Source organism: Python bivittatus, unplaced genomic scaffold (assembly GCF_059951505.1).
Source record: "Python bivittatus isolate LINGU-HERP-01145 unplaced genomic scaffold, Pbiv_v1 ctg000270_np1212, whole genome shotgun sequence".
Classification (NCBI taxonomy): domain Eukaryota; kingdom Metazoa; phylum Chordata; class Lepidosauria; order Squamata; family Pythonidae; genus Python; species Python bivittatus.
Window position 1 is genome coordinate 182841 of NW_028277050.1, and position 16066 is coordinate 198906.

Below are 16066 nucleotides of genomic sequence, written 5' to 3' on the forward strand. Positions count from 1 at the left end.
TGCACTTAACGATGTATAGAAAGACAAAAGCAAACTTTATAAACAGAGGGACCAGAAGATCAGGAAATGAAAAAAGTAGCAACAGTACAATCTGAAATTTGTCACCCTTCGCTGCAGTCACCCTTGTGTTTAATTTAGTTTGGGGCCCATTTTGTGCCTGCATATATGATTGTCTATGTGATTTGCAGTTAATCATGTAAGTATCTTATGAAGTAGGCTCTGCTCCAAGATGAAGCCATTTGTCTCCAAAATGCCTCAAGATTGTTTGCTATTTTGGAACAACAGGCAAACACAGCTGCCCCTCTGGAATGTGGCTCTTAGGTTTGAGAGATATATTCTCCACATTCATCTTAAGAAAAAGGAGAACAGGTCTAGCTGAAATTGCATGAGATCAAGAGAATAAATAATGAGGTTCTGGAGACAGGAGTAGAGAGAAATCACCCAGAGGGACAACCTGAACTGACAGGAACCCCTGATTCAGTTCATTTTTCCCCATTAAAAGATAAAAAGTCCCATCATTTTCCAAAAAGTTTGTTCATTTATGTGCTTATCTTGTGCGTTAATGAGAGATGATTCACACACTAGTGAATTTGACTCAAGCAGATAAGCTCTCTGGGATATTCTTGTAATTCTCTTTAATGCTGTGTTAAACGCACAGCTGTACTTTGGCCAGGGAACCAGACTGACAGTGCTAGGTAAGTTCACCAAAGATTATTTCGTGAAGTTCTCTTGCCTGAGCCCTGTTAAATAAATGAGATTTGTGAAAGCGTGTGGTTTAGCTTACTCAGAAAAGCCTTAAAATCTATAATTGTACACCCAGGAGAGATAAGCTAAAAATGATAACCCTTTCCTAAATAGAAAAAATAAATTCTACTGATTACCAAGATCCACCCTGATCGTAAGATTATACATAATTTATAATTTAAATTAAACATTGAAAATCCCGGATGCATGTAAACAGAAAGGCTGCAAGGTTCTAGTTTTTCTAGGGGGATACTTTGAGATGGAGCAAAGCACAGCCAAGCCAAACCTTGTTTGCCAGTTGTTGTTTCCTTCCTATTTCTCCCCCTTTGCATTTCAGTTGACAACTGAATGCCATTTGGGATGTGAAGCTGCATTCAAGCTATAGCGGCTGAGAGAGAGAGAGAGAGAGAGAGAGAGAGAGAGAGAGAGAGAGAGAGAGAGAGAGAGAAAGAAAGAAAGAAAGAAAGAAAGAAAGAAAGAAAGAAAGAAAGAAAGAAAGAAAGAAAGAAAGAAAGATAGATAGATAGATAGATAGATAGATAGATAGATAGATAGATAGATAGATAGATAGATAGATAGATTAGATAGATTCAGGAGATAGAGCGGCTCCAACCAGAATTGCCATAATTTTGTGTGGTGACTTCATCACTGTGCTTTTATAATGAGCTGCACTTTGGAAAAGGAACTCAACTCACAGTACTCGGTAAGATAAATCCATACCTTATTATTGCAAGCAAGACTGAATTTCTTAAAATGTTAATGAATGTCTGATCAATCCCTGGTTTAGAATGTAGAAATCCATACAACTATCACCCAAAACACACATGGATGAAGTGCAAATTGCTTCCAGTGTTCATCCCTCCACATAAAATGTGTTAATCTCATCAACATCTCTTTGGGCTTTCCTTGACCATCAAGGGATCTATTGCCTGAGAAGAATCAATCATGCATGTTAGGATACGTGGGATTCTCCCTCTCTCTCTCTCCCCTTCTCCACCCCCATGAAAATCTGTTGGGTTTTCTCAGAATGTCTATGTATGATTTATTTGAGGAGGAAACACTGTTAGCAAATTTCACATAAATTACTTCTGGGCTAAGGTTGACTAATAAAAATATGCAGGAACATTAATGTTCTATGTGCTCTGATGGAATTGATTGTCAACATCTGTCCTCTTCCTATATATCAACAGGTTCCTTGGCAATTGATTATTGAATGTGAGACATAATTAGGGGAGAATCCAACATAAATTATGCCAACTTTCTAAAAAAGTGGAGATACTGGAGAGATTGAAAGCTTATGGGAGACTAAAGTTGGGGTTGAATCCTTTCTTATTTGTGCTTTACCCTTCCCCCAAAGAAGTCATTTCTATTTATGGAGTCCTGGCCACAAGAGAAAACAATGGATTGAGAAAAATTATTGATGGGGAAACCAAAAGTCTGAGTAAAGGATGAATTTGATTCCTACTTTTCATGCTGCACTTTAGATCTTCCCCCATTGATTCTTGTTTTGCAGTGATCAGTCAGTTGATAGGTTCACTGCCATCATATCTAGTTTAGCCTGAAAATTTGTGATGTGTTAAAAAAAATTCTATAAATTAAGTATGGCATCTGTGGGAGGAGGTCTAAAAAGGTCCATTCTCTGTTTCTGTCTTGCTCTCTTGCTGTCTCACACCCACACAAAGACACCCACACATACACAGAAGTCACACTGGATGTTATAATCAACAAGTGATGGTCATACACATGTAATCAAACATGCCCCCTCCCCAACTTCAGTCTTTACATAGGAGCAAATTCATGCTCAGAGATCATACAGGTGACAGTTTTGACTCCTGCTTTGTTGGCTTTCCGCTTCAAAGAAAGAAAGAGATTCTCAGGAAACAGATGCCCTTAGATGAGGATGTGATCCCTAATTAAATATCTGTGACAAATCAAGAGGAAACAAACGTCTCTGCCTTCTAGCAGTAAACCTTATTCCTTTTCATGTTTTATCAGCACTGGATAAATTATGAACTAGGGGCAGGGGGAGGGAATTTTGATGGAACAGCTTTCTAATTGTAACAGACAGAACAAGATGAAGAAAAACCTATCGGCTTCCTTATGGATAATCCAGAGGGGAATGTATTTCATGACCTTCCCAGCTGTGCAAACACTGAGCAGACCTACTTTGGAGCAGAGACCAAGCTGACTGCTTGGGGTAAGGAAATACATCTAATGGAAACTGGTAGAACCATGCTGAAAACATGGCTCCATGTTGTTATAGTAAAAGGACTAGAGATAGTGTAGGTTATGCCTGCTAAGAGATCAAAAGGCAAATTCCTTAAAGACTGGGGCAAATAAAAAGAAAGAGAGAGAAGTAGCAGTTGTAAATGTGTCAACTCTAATATCTCCAATGGGTCCACATGGCCAGTAAAAGATGAATATGACAGCATGTGGATTTTTTTCAGAAGCCCTCCTGCTCATCTCTATCAGCTAGTCAGTCAAGGATGGCTCTAATCACCTGCAAACTCTGTGATAAGGTCTTTTGAAAAATTGGCCTTGAAGACCTCTATGGTCTCCTGGGGTTCATTACATGAAACTGTACTATTTATATGAAAATCACTAGGCGTGGAGGACTACTTTGACCTGGACTTCCCTTTCTCAGGTACAAAGTTCACAGTTTAATTTCTCAGTTCAGCTCTCCCTCCCTACATGTCCACCAGTATCCTGGACCTTAGAAAAAACGGGAGGATATGAATACAACATATACACGATTGCATCAAAATGTGTTGTAAGAATTGGATCAGAGGTAATTTAGCTGAGAGATGTTTTCCCAATGGCAAGTAACCAGAGAAAAAGTTCCTGGTAGCGTATATGGGTGATGTCTTCTTTGAGCTGAAGTATCTCCTTTAGTAACAGGATTTCATGCTGTGTAATACTCCACTGAACTTTGGCCCAGGAACTCGAGTATCTGTGTTAGGTAAGCCAAATGAACTGCTATGGGCGTTTATATGGATTGAATGATTCTTTGCTGTGGAAGCTAGGTACAAGATGTAGGATCTTAAGAAGTGACTACTGTGTGGAAATTGTGGAATACAGTATAGTGGGCTACACAGTGGAGTTAAGAAACATGACTTTGACTCATAGATAAATAACCCCCTACAGTATTTCATCTCAGCCTGCCTTACTGGGTTGTATTGAGGATAACATGGAAATATATGTATTCCTTTGAACTCCTTGTATGAAGGGTTCTCCTTGTAAAATAAAGATCAGTAACTTGTGCTGTGTTGATGCTGAGAATGTCACCATGAACTAAAGCAAGGTTAATGTGAATGGACTAGTTGGCACCAAAAAGCCAAGGAATCTCTTCCAAACCATCTTCCTTGGCTGCATGAAATATATGAGAACTCAATGCCAGTAAACGTGACTCTTTTTGATGGCCACCACAGTACTGTTTTTAAGATTGTGTAGATCTATGGCTGATTATTTTTCTCTTAGTCATACAAATTGGTCAATAGAAAATGTGAACAGCTGAAAGGATGATCTAATACAGGGCAATTGGTACTGTGGGCCACGGATTATTATAATATTAATGGCAAGAATAATAGCAATAATAACAATGACTTTGAAAGAAGGCACACAATTGGCTGGATGTTAGTTAGTTAATTAATTAATTAATTGAATTTATAACCTGCATGCTTTCAGTTAAGACAGCCAGTGACGGTTAACAATAAAAATAAAACGTTCATTGATAAACTCCAATACTTGCACAAAACTTAAGCGCACAACGTAAAATCTATAAATAACAACAATGCCCCCAAAACAGAGCAAGCATAAGTTCCAACATAAACCTATCAAGACAATAATATCAGAAGGCTTATTTCAACACTTCAGCTTTGGATGTTGCTTTTTTAGACTCAAGATAATGTTCAGAAACAGCTTGGATAGATGATAAACAGGAGACATTCCTTCAACATGATCTCAATAGTTATTTCTAGAAGTTCATTTATAGGACAGACGTGCTGTGTGCCACTGACAAGGTCTATTTTGGACAAGGGACTCGACTGACAGTACTAGGTAAGATATATGGGAATAATGGAGATCTGAAGCAATTATTTAGCTCCTTCATAAAGATCATCTGGTGTAGGACTGAGCAAACCGGTCTCCTCCAGATGTTTTAGACCTCAGTTCCCATTAGCTCCAGCCAACACGCCCAGGGAAGAGGTCAGTCCAGTTATCTTAAAATAGCAGCAATTCTGCAAATCAGGGCTGCATTGTTTGCCATCCCTATATAACGCACTGGGTGTGCAAGTACAGAGAGGGTCAATCAGTACGCATCTTGTAAGTTTGATACAAAGCTCAGAAATAGCTCATTTAGATCATAAAGAGAACAGAACCCCTCCATCACTGCCCCAAACAAAGCTTTCTGAGTAGCATGTTTGTAATGATACACAGAAAACACATTGTGTGTCAATGAGCTGCTGCACTTTGGTCAAGGAACCTGGCTTACTGTTCTAGGTAAGAATGGAATTAAGGGCATAAGAAATTTGTATGGAGTACATTTCAAGGGGCTGTATGTGACTGTAGTTATCTTATAATAGCAACAATTCATAAGGGAGGACAATATTACTTTTTCACTCCCCTATTGCAAGCTTTGATCTGAGGCTTGTACTCCTTCTCTTAATCATAATATGCTGGTCTCTGAATCGCTGGATGATACTACAGGGATTATAATGTAGAAGGACAGCAGAAAAAATGGTTTTTTAAATGATGCGTGTCAAATCCTCCTACATTTCTCAGAGTTTTTCATTCTCAGTTCAGAAGAGTTTCTAACCCCCTGGTCAGCTTCATTGCTCTTCTCAGAAACTGTTTTCAGACAGTCTGCAGTGCAGTGCCAAGAACTGGGTGTAATAATCAAGGTGAGGTCTGACCAAAGCAGAATAAAATATATTATTACTTCCTGTGATTTGGAAAGTATAATTTCGTTGATGCAGCCTAAAATTGCATTTGCTTTTTGATGAACTCTTACTTAGCCAGGCACCTAATCCTGTAAGGGAATATTAGCAAGCAGCCTGTAATGATTGATTTCATGTGTCCAGCAATGGTTTATCTAGCTGTAGATTCACTACTACTCCCTGTCAGAAATTCATGCCCTTTGTAAGGAGAGGTCTGTAACCTCTAGATTACAAACTCTAGATCCTTACCTACTCAGTATATATTAAGCAACAAAGGCACATAGGGCAAGGGAACATATGGTCTCCATTCTCAGGTCCTGAAAACTGATCTTATTTGGAGAAGATGGGCTGGACATTTCCACGGATTGAACTGCCTTCACTGTAGAAGCTAAGCCCACTCCTTTCTCTGTGGGAAAAAACCCATTTGGAAGTGTGGCATACAAATACAGAGAGAGCCAGTTTGGTGTAGTGGTTAAGGCATCAGGCTAGAACCTGGGAGATCATGAATTTTAGTCCTGTCTTACGCATGAATCCAGCTGGGTGACCCTGGGCCAGTCCCTCAGCCCTGGGAAGGAGACAAGGGCAGACCACTTCTGAAATCTTGCTGAGAAAACTGCAGGGACTCGTTTAAGCAGTAACTAGGAGTCAACACGGACTTGAAAGCAAAAAATAAACCAACACAGCAGACAAACACACACACAGTTTCACCGTTCTCTGAGCATAGGTTTGGATACCAAGGATTGCGCAATGCTTATGGGAGTGGGGCTGCTGGTGAAGCAGAGGCAGTGCTTGAATTCTTCCCCCACCTCACCCTTCTGCTGATTCTCCAAAGAACTCATGCCATCACTGCAAGGTTGATTTGTATGGGCACATATGGTATTTAGCACCTCTTTCTTGATTCTCAGCATTTAATGATTGGCACCTGAACAAGCTCATTTCATTGAAATGCCCTGTGTTTAAATAAGTTGGAGGCAACAAGTGTTACTTGATGATGCAGGTGGCAAGCTGGTACATGTAGGTTAACCATAGCTTGAGAAGGTCTGCCATCTCTTTTGTTATATGTTGCTTTCTCTTCCAGAAACGGGACAGGTTTGCACACCCCCAACTGTGACCATATTGTCTCCATCCAAGAGAGAACTAGAAGAAAAGCAGAAGGCTACACTTGTGTGTTTGGTCACCGATTTCTTTCCAGATCACATCACTCTTACATGGTCTCTAAATGGCAATTCTATCACAGAGGGAGTAAAGACAGAGGAGCCCGTATATGAAAATAAGAAGTATTCGCTGATCAGCCGTTTAAGAATCACCAGGAAGCAGTGGCAGGATTCAGAAAACACCTTCAAGTGCCAAGTTGTTTTCTACAATTGTTCTGCAGAAAGGAACTATGGCGATTCCATAACTGGAGAAAGTGAGTGAAAGGAAAGTGAAGTCCCACTTTCTGGAGCTTTTCTGCACTTCACTAAGTACTGTATATACGATGCCCTTGGGAGCATTTTAAAATATATTTTGCTGAACAAAATTGCAAATATTAACCAACATTTGCATGTTCAATTCCTAGTCAAATGTGATTGCTTACACGAATCCTTTTTTGTACTCTTATACTTAACTATTTACCTTCTCTCTCCCTCACTTGTATTTGCAAAATTTGAAAATTTTCTGATCTTTGTCTAAGAGTTTCTACTATCACCATGACACAGGCAAAATGTCAGAGCTTCTAGCAAAGTTTTTTTTACTATTTTTCCATTTTTTATTATCCCTTAAAATATTTACACATAACCTTTAATGCCAATCAGAACAATGACTTTCAGGACTGAGTTTTTGAGCCTTGCTTTGGAAACATTGCCTTTAAATCTCAAGTAAAATCAGATATAGTACAAGAGCACAAGTTTGCTTCCTTTTCTATTCTTTCTTCTTTCTGTTGGCTTTCTTATTTGTAGTAGAAATGATGATGATGATGATGAAATATAGCTAATATGCATTTTCCTCCTTCTGTTTTTAGAATGTGATGGCAATACCTTCACAGATGGTAAGTCAAACTCAGCCTGTTTTTTCCAAAGGTATATTAGACTGAATCTTTAGCTTTCTCCAGGAGCCCTAAGAGTAAATTAGCTTTGAATTAAGTCTGGCTGAGTTCAACATGTTACGTTCCTGACAGATACATTTAATCTGGCAAATGATTTGAATATAACTGTGAAAATTAACCCCAAAGGCAGGAGCTTATGAGTGTAGATTTGAATTCAGTATCACTGAGGGTTTCCCCTTCTTCAAGAAAAACAAAATTGAAACCCTGAAACAGCGGCAGGGCTGTATTCATTTTTTAAAAGCTATTTTTACTTAGTTGGAGTCTTGGACAGAAGGAATACAAATTACTACCTTTTGGGATGATGATAGGAGAAGCATCAGTAATGGTTTGTTTCTTTTAAATAGTTTGTAAAAGATAAGCAGAACCTCTGACATTTTAAAATGGAAGCAAAGAGAGTGCCCATTAGACCAGATGTGCAACCACTTTTCCTCTGCATGGCTCCAGATGTGGGTTTGCACAAAAAAAATACAGGGTTGAAGTTTGGAAAGATGAGGACAAAAGCAAGATGGCAGGTTGCCAATTCAGTAAAAGCAAATCAAAACACCCCCCCCCCAAAAAAAAACCTGGGAGCAAGGAAAGACTTTGTCCTTCCCTCCAGCTTCTGCTCCCAGGATATCTTTCTCAAAGAGGGTTTTCTTCAGAAAAAGGTATTGATCTATGGCTAAGTATTTAAATACTTTGAAGCTAAGCATTACAGCTAAGTATATTTCTGCATATTCTGTAGTTTGGCTCTCAAAATCTTGTATTCCTGAAATGTGCAGGGGAAGGGAAAATCAACCTAACAGAAGGAGAATGCACTGTCTGGCTTCACCTTGGGGTGTGTGTGTGTGGAGAGAGAGAGTTATACATTTCTTACATTGTTATTTTTCCCCACCCTTCACATTTAGAATCATATCTCAGACAAATCAACCTTGGAAAACTGGTGTATATTCTTCTCATTTTCAAGAGTGCCTTGTATGGGGCATTTATAATGGGCTTGAAGCTAAGAAAAAAAGGTAATGTGCCATGTCCATTCTTTTTATCCAAGATTAACCGATTCTTGAGAAAAATGCATTGCATGTGTTATCCTGCCTTTAAAATATCCCAATCCAGTCTTTGTTGTTCAAAGACTCACAGGATCTTTCCCTACAGCTGAATTAAAATGTTCCCCACCCATCCTTGAAGTGGCAGAAAATGATTGCCAATCTTGATCCTGCCTCGGTTCCCAATCATTGCCAGTCCCTTGATTTTCCTCCAAGGTGATGGGGGACAATGCCTTGAACCTGACTTTGGATGGAGGGTAAGAGAGAAGTTTGCCTTGCTCACATGTGCTGGGGAGAAGATGAAGGCAAGTCATGAGGACATAGCAGAAAAAAGCGAAGCTTCATGGTTAGGTGAAGGGGGTGGGGGAAAGGCCCTTAATTAGATCAATCTAGATAAGACAATGAAGATACATGATCCAATTCCCTCATCAGGACAATAGCATCCATAAGGAGTCCAAATCTTAGATGGGCTCAGCACAAAGAGGGAACTTTCTTTCACCATAGTCATGGTCTGTTTTCACAGTCTTTTTGGCATCTTCAGTTTGTTTGTTTGTTTGTTTGTTCCCTTGAGTCAGTGTTGACTTCTGGCGACTACCTGGACTAGTCCCTGCAGTTTTCTTGGCAAGGTTTTTTGGAAGTGCTTTGTCCTTGCCTGCTTCCTTGGGCTGAGAGAGAAGGACTGGCCCAAGGTCCCCCAGCTGGCTTTGTGTCTTAGGTGGAACTAGAACTCACAGTCTCCTGGTTTCTAGCCTGGTGCCTTCACCACTAGACCAAACTGGTTCTTAAGGTCTACCCAATTTATTATTGTTTAAACTTTTATGGCTCTCAGTCCACTTTATTGGGTTCAGGGAGTATTCTCAGGATTTTACTCTACACATTGCTGAAGTGGATTGTCATCCATGATAGTGGAAATCAATTGGTTAGACCTGAAGGACCCACAAGACTTTGATATGGCTCCCTATAAGGATAAGATATTCCTAGCAGGTATCTTTGTGTTCTACTCATATGTAAGATTACATAAGTGGCCTTGGAAAGTAAACTCAAATACATGCTTCAGATTAGGAATATAAATGCTATGGGGACCAGTATTAGTACTTTTGTTTGATGTGTGCTTATATGTAAGTGCAATACAAACAAACAATAAATGTCACAACCCAATATAAACCAGCATGAGCAATATAACAATTGATTTAAAACATGACCTGATCCCACTACTACCATAATCCAAACCATGATCCAGAACTGCCACTGAAAAGTCAAGTTCTTCTAGATTAAACAGATTTATGGAGTGAACCATCCAAGATCTGCTTGAAGTTGGAATTGAATTGGAGCAGAGGGCACCATAGCTCATCTTGCAGGAAAAATCAGATTGCCCAGTTTCTTCCAATATCTTCCCTTTCGCTGTGGGAATCCTGTAGTCTGCATCTGGGCTCTTTAATCAAAGAGATGTCATGTGTGAAATGTGCCCCTGGGTCTTTAATGGTTGCTCTGGTGTCTAGAGATAAGATAAGGCATTTAACCCAGGATTAATGAGTTGCCCTTGTTTCCTTTTTTTCAGTCCTGGGGAAATCATGTTTGAGTTGAATGAATGCTGGAGAGAGGAGAAAAAGAAGAAGGATTCTTGCCTTCAGAAGTCCAGAATAGCATTCTGGTTCTTTTTTTTTTTTTAATAAAAATAATTGGTTGCCCCCCATTTTATCTTACTGTTCTTATTACTATCTCTATTGGAGTATATTGTTATAAAATCTCAGAGCATCTGAGGTGCAAAAGATGGAAGCATCTTGAACTTTTTAAATTCTTATAACTGAAATCAGTAGGCTTTAAAGTGCTTAATATTGACTTTTGTTTTGTTTCTTTATTTTCTTACCTGTTAATAAATCTTTCTTTATTTCTGACCTGTTTTTAGTAAAATCATTCCTAGCAGAACACTTTGGCTGAGTTTTCTGTGTTTCATTCATAAGTCCAGAGGTATCAAATTTAAGATGATGAAATATTGCAAACTCGTTCTTCTAGGATAAATATCGTTCTTCCAAGTGGAGGGGGATGTTGAAAGGTTTTCCTGCTTTTATTGATAAAAGACAGCCCTAATTTTTAGTAAAATACATATCTAATACTTTTCAATGGTTTTTGGCATTATAGTGTCATGAAACCAAAGGCAATTAGGTGGGTATGAACAAAGTCTGTCTCTGCATAATGATTGTATATAGACCGAATCTGGTCACCTTGATTTTTCCTCCAGTTCAGCTCTTCGAGGTATATGAACTTTGGTATTGTTGTTGTTGTTGCCAGAAGTGTCTGCAGGAGAGAGCTGATGGTATAAGCAGCAACATTGCTCTATAAGCACTGTCTCTTTTGCACACGTGTTGTGTGGTTGCACATAGGTATGAAGGAAGCAGAGCTTGCATTGCAACAGTGCGACATCCTTTCAGCATTTTGACAAAAGCAGACCCCTCAGACATCTGCTGCAGAAGTCTCCATGTCCCTCTCTCTGTAAACTGTCTTGCTTAACTAGTCCCAGTGTTACGTCCAGCCCAAAGCGACCAAAACAAGTATGCAGCTTTCTCAGGAGAAATATCTTGCAGCTCTGGAGTGTTTTTCCCTGGGAAGGAAGTTTCAAGAATTAGCCATTTTTTGTTCACACTTGTACGAGTGAGAAGGCCCCAAGTATGACTTCCTCAGATTTTACTGCATGTGGAACAGCATGCAAGAGGAGACATCCCTCTGACCTTGATTGGTTCATACTGTAGCGTGATATATGATGAGCTACACATGCAGTGAGATATTGCCATCACTTAGAGCAAGGTGTCACTTCTGGAAACAGAACCATCTTCTCTCTCTCGCTCTCTCTCTCTCACACACACACACAGACAGACACAGACGCACACAGAGAGAGAGAGAGAGAGAGAGAGGGAAAGTTAGGAAGATAAATTCAATTCTCCTCCTCTTTTCCAAAAACATGGTCTAGCTCTGACGGGGGTGACTGACCTATATCTTGGGGGATCACTTGTGAGAGCAGTGGGGGGAATCTTATGTTTGATGTTTTCCTCATGAAACTCATACATACATACCCCAACACATACATACCCCATACTCTTTCTGAGAAAGGAACTGTGCAGCTGTATGAAAGGAGTAAGAAATAGTAAGCCAAGAAATTAAAGGCCTAGGGTGCAGAAAGGAAACTTAGCTAAATTTTGTTTACAGCAACACCATTCCCTGTACCTCTTTCTATCTTTCAATCCTTGCAAATCATCCTTGCTTCACACATTTTCTTTTGGTCTTTAAACTCCTCACCTTTCTCTCCCCCCCTCCTCTCTTTTTGAGGGTGGCATGAATTCTGTGCAATTCAATCCAAATTCATCCTGTCCTTAAAACCAAGCCACCTCAACATTCTTCTTTCATCCAGATCACTCACTTTTGTATTCAATCCACATTCATTCAGCATCCATTCATTCCTGACCCTATCACTGCACATGTCACACATAACACATCCTGAAATCACATGGCTAATATTAGGTGGCAAAACAGCAGAATTTCAGCATTGCAGGGTTGGGCCATTGGGGTGGTGGTTAAGGGTGGTTATGGAGGTAGTTTACCTGCCTGAGACCTTTGGCTTCTCAACACAGAAAAAAAATGAGCCATACCCTTTCGGGTAATGTCAATGTCTTACAATAGCCCCCTGCAGTTCTCCTGGAATTTGAGAGGCTGATTTGTGTCCTTAGATTCCTCACAACTTGCCCATTGCTGCAAATATGCAAACAGTATGTGAAATATCAACATATGAATATTTGTATCAACAAAGAGGCAAGGAAGAAAAATGTTGAACAATATGGTTTTGGAGTTGTTTTGTTTGTAACATAATTTTTCAGACCCTTTCTTGCCTCCCTCCCACTCTTTCCTCCTCCTCCTCCTCCTCCCATCCTTCTAACCCATCACTGATATCATTGTATCTATTTATGTTACGTTACTTTACCATAATATAGTTATATAAAATGTGAAATCCAAGTATTGTCTGCTGCAGTTTGGAAGGCATCATCAATAGGGTTTTTTTTGAGACACAGACATTTTAGATGTGATCATTCAGAAAAGTGTCCAAGGACAACCCTTGGATTTAGATTACCTGCAAGAAGTTAGATGGTGATGCTAAAATGGATACCCTCAGCAATTGGCTCAACTGACATGAAAATAGCCCCTAAATCAGTAAATCATCTTTTATTTTCTGGCAGGAGAAGAATGATAATTTTGTAATTTGCTCTGGGTAAATTATTTTCATATTAAAGCTTAAGAAGTTGTTATGCTGGTAGCCAACTTTGTCATTCTCCCTGTGTGAAAAGGAGAGAGAAGGGCTCGTAGAAAACAACAGGATGTGGCTTGATATTTCCACGTATAACGGTTTCTTCTGAGCAGTGGTTATCACAGTACATATTTCATTACAGTGTGGAGGTTCAGTGATCTGTCACCCTTCCTGCTTTGGTTTTAAATAGCAGCACATCTACACATCTCACCTCTGCTAGTGGTTTTGTTGCCTGGAGTTATCACACCATCTTTTGCTTTGGATTGATGTCGCAGGTGCACCAGCTGCAGACAAGGCAGAATGTTTCAAATGGAAAGTTTGTGGGGATTAGACGTCACTGCTGATTTGTTTTGATAAACGGAAAGGATCAGTGTTTTCCTGGGCTGAGCTGTCTCCTATGCCAATTTTTTTTTTTTTAAAGTGGCCTCAAATGCTCTAGATTTCAGTGACATCTTACCCTGCCCTTCGAAAGACTTGCTTGCTGTTTGGGGCTTGCTTACTATGGGACTGTGGTATCCTCATCATGTAAACTCCACATTTACCTTTGCCCGGACCAAGAAATAGTACTACTTTGAATTTTGCTAATACCTTACACCAAAGAAATTATTTACTGAAAGCAGAGAATATAGCATACGTAGCAGGGAAATACCAGAAATACCAGTGTTTTTAAAAATCAGGATGTGGTTGTCCCATTTCAACTTTCTCACAAGTCTGCAAAAATGAGACAGCCAGTTTTTGTAAGTTCATGACATTTCAATGTTGTCCACCCTGGAGCATGTCTAAAAAATAAGGTGGTACCCCACATGCGTTACTTTGTTAGTCTTTCAGACCTCCTTGTTGCTGGAATGTGAGTCCTTTTTATACTGAATGCAACAAGTTTCATCATTGCCATATAAACTTTGGCCATGATGGAGTCAATGATAAGCATGTATCTAAGTTACACTAATTTCACTGAGGGAACATGAAGTAGAGTGCTTATGATCCCGCTCTAAAAGCTTAATGTCAGTTGGATTATTATTTCCATTTTTTTTGTTTTTGTTTTTGTTTCCCCAGATGGTCTTTTACCACCTCTATTCAGTTATAAGAAGATATGCTAACCATAGCAATGAAAATTAGAGTTTTTGTTACTATAACTGAAGATACATGTTTACAAATGACACACAACGCTTCCTCTGATTCTATTCTACTTGTCAAGTGATTCTTTTGTTAAACTGAGCACTGCTACATTTCATATATTGATTGAATGTAGATGCACTCATTCATATTTTAGTTTGCTGCAAAAAAATGGTGGCGTACTCATAGCAACACAAGTTCCTCCATAAAATCTGAAATTGCTTATCAAGAGCTGTTAAATACAGAAGTAGAAACCCTCAATTTGTTGCGGCATTGTATATTGTGATGGAAAATAGCTGTACTAGCATTGTCTGGAAATTTATTGAAAATTTGCTAACTGACTTTAGCCCAAAGTAATAGAAACTGTTACGTTAGGAAAAGCCTAGTGAAGAACAACTGAAAATGCATGCTCATAAATAAAAATATGGAGGTGTGCCTAAATAAAAAACCAGTGTTTATTAAAATGATACTTAAAACACAAGCAGGTTAATCATGATTCCTAGGTAACTGGTGTAAAAAAAGAAAGAAAAGAAAGAAATTGTAATATGGAACCTGGCTTGAAAGAGAGTATGCTGGAATAAAGCTCATTACCTGAGTTAAAAAATGGATGATATTACAAATGAAGTATTGTAGAACTGTTATTCAAGCCAAAAGTAGATTTGATGTTTATGTGAGTAGTTTATGGGCCACAAACACCGTGCAAGATGTAAATATCAAAGAGATCAAATCCATGTACCTAGGAGATTACTTAGATTTAATCTGCCAATGTTACATTTGGGGTTGTCTTCTCAAAGATGAATGTTAGCATGTGTGTTTGAATGAGAATGTTGTGGAGTTCCATGAGCCCGTCTTACAGAAGAATAAATATCATTAATAGTAAAGTAGCATTTAAGAACCCCAAAATGGATGATTTGCCTTTACAAAGATGTAGCTTCTTTACCATCTCATTCTGCCTTTGGATCTGTCAAGTGATCAATTCAACCAGAGTTGGGTGTGATACTTAGCACATAGATGAAGTAGTTCTTTTGTTCAGATATTATGTCTTTGAAACCAGGCCTTTTGTATGGAACACTATCTCTTGTTAAACTATTAAGATCTTAAACATTTCTTAGTGCTAACATGCATCAGCTTATGATATGCTTTATTCAGAGACTGGAAATGGATCCATTGATTTCTCCTACTGCTTCATGTTGATACAAAATTCAAACCTGAATCCACTGAAAACAAATTTTGGCTGGGTTTCCACTTATGCTAAATCTTAAAGTGCTATTTGTGGCTTAATAAGAATCCAGCAACTGAGATTCATGAATCATGATTTATGACTTAACATGTTTTGTGAGCCCAACTCACCATGGATTATTTCTGATAGATTCCTGAGAATTTTAATGGAGTTTCTGGTTGGGAGAACTGATGTTTTTCTATGTATTTGTCACTCTGTGGGATATGAGTAATAAGATACTGCTTACAAACAACTCTCCCTGTTGGGTTCTTGGTTTACTCTGGAAGAGTTGGAGGAATAGTTGAAACATGTTATTGGAAGAAGATTCACAATGAATACAGTTAAGAACTAATTTGTGAGAGTAAGAAAAAGATGGCATTTCTCCCTCAAAACTGGCTCTTTGTGCTAGAAAGTCTATCCCTGATTCTCCCTCTCTGAGGTGCAAAAGAGCTCTTCAGGACCTGCAAGTTCTCTGTATCTGGGGCACATCCTACTCCCATTTTATGGAACATAGTTGGGTGTGGGCAAGAGGATTGATGTAGTATAACTGATTACTTGGCTCTTTGACCCTTATGTATTAATTTATGAAAATTGGTTGGATTTCAGAAGTGATTAAGACCCTCTCACAAGAAGAAGCCATTTCAGCTACCTCAAAGGGGC

General features: G+C 39.0%; 1 gene segment (V, D, J or C); it reads left to right on the forward strand.

Moving 5' to 3' along the window:
* The first annotated feature begins 720 nt into the window (after positions 1-720).
* On the forward strand, positions 721-10450 carry LOC103061285 (T-cell receptor beta-2 chain C region-like). The segment is given in 6 exon segments: positions 721-1447; positions 2809-2941; positions 6757-7086; positions 7678-7704; positions 8649-8756; positions 10342-10450. Coding segments are annotated over 6 exon segments (666 nt in total).
* Positions 10451-16066: the final 5616 nt, after the last annotated feature.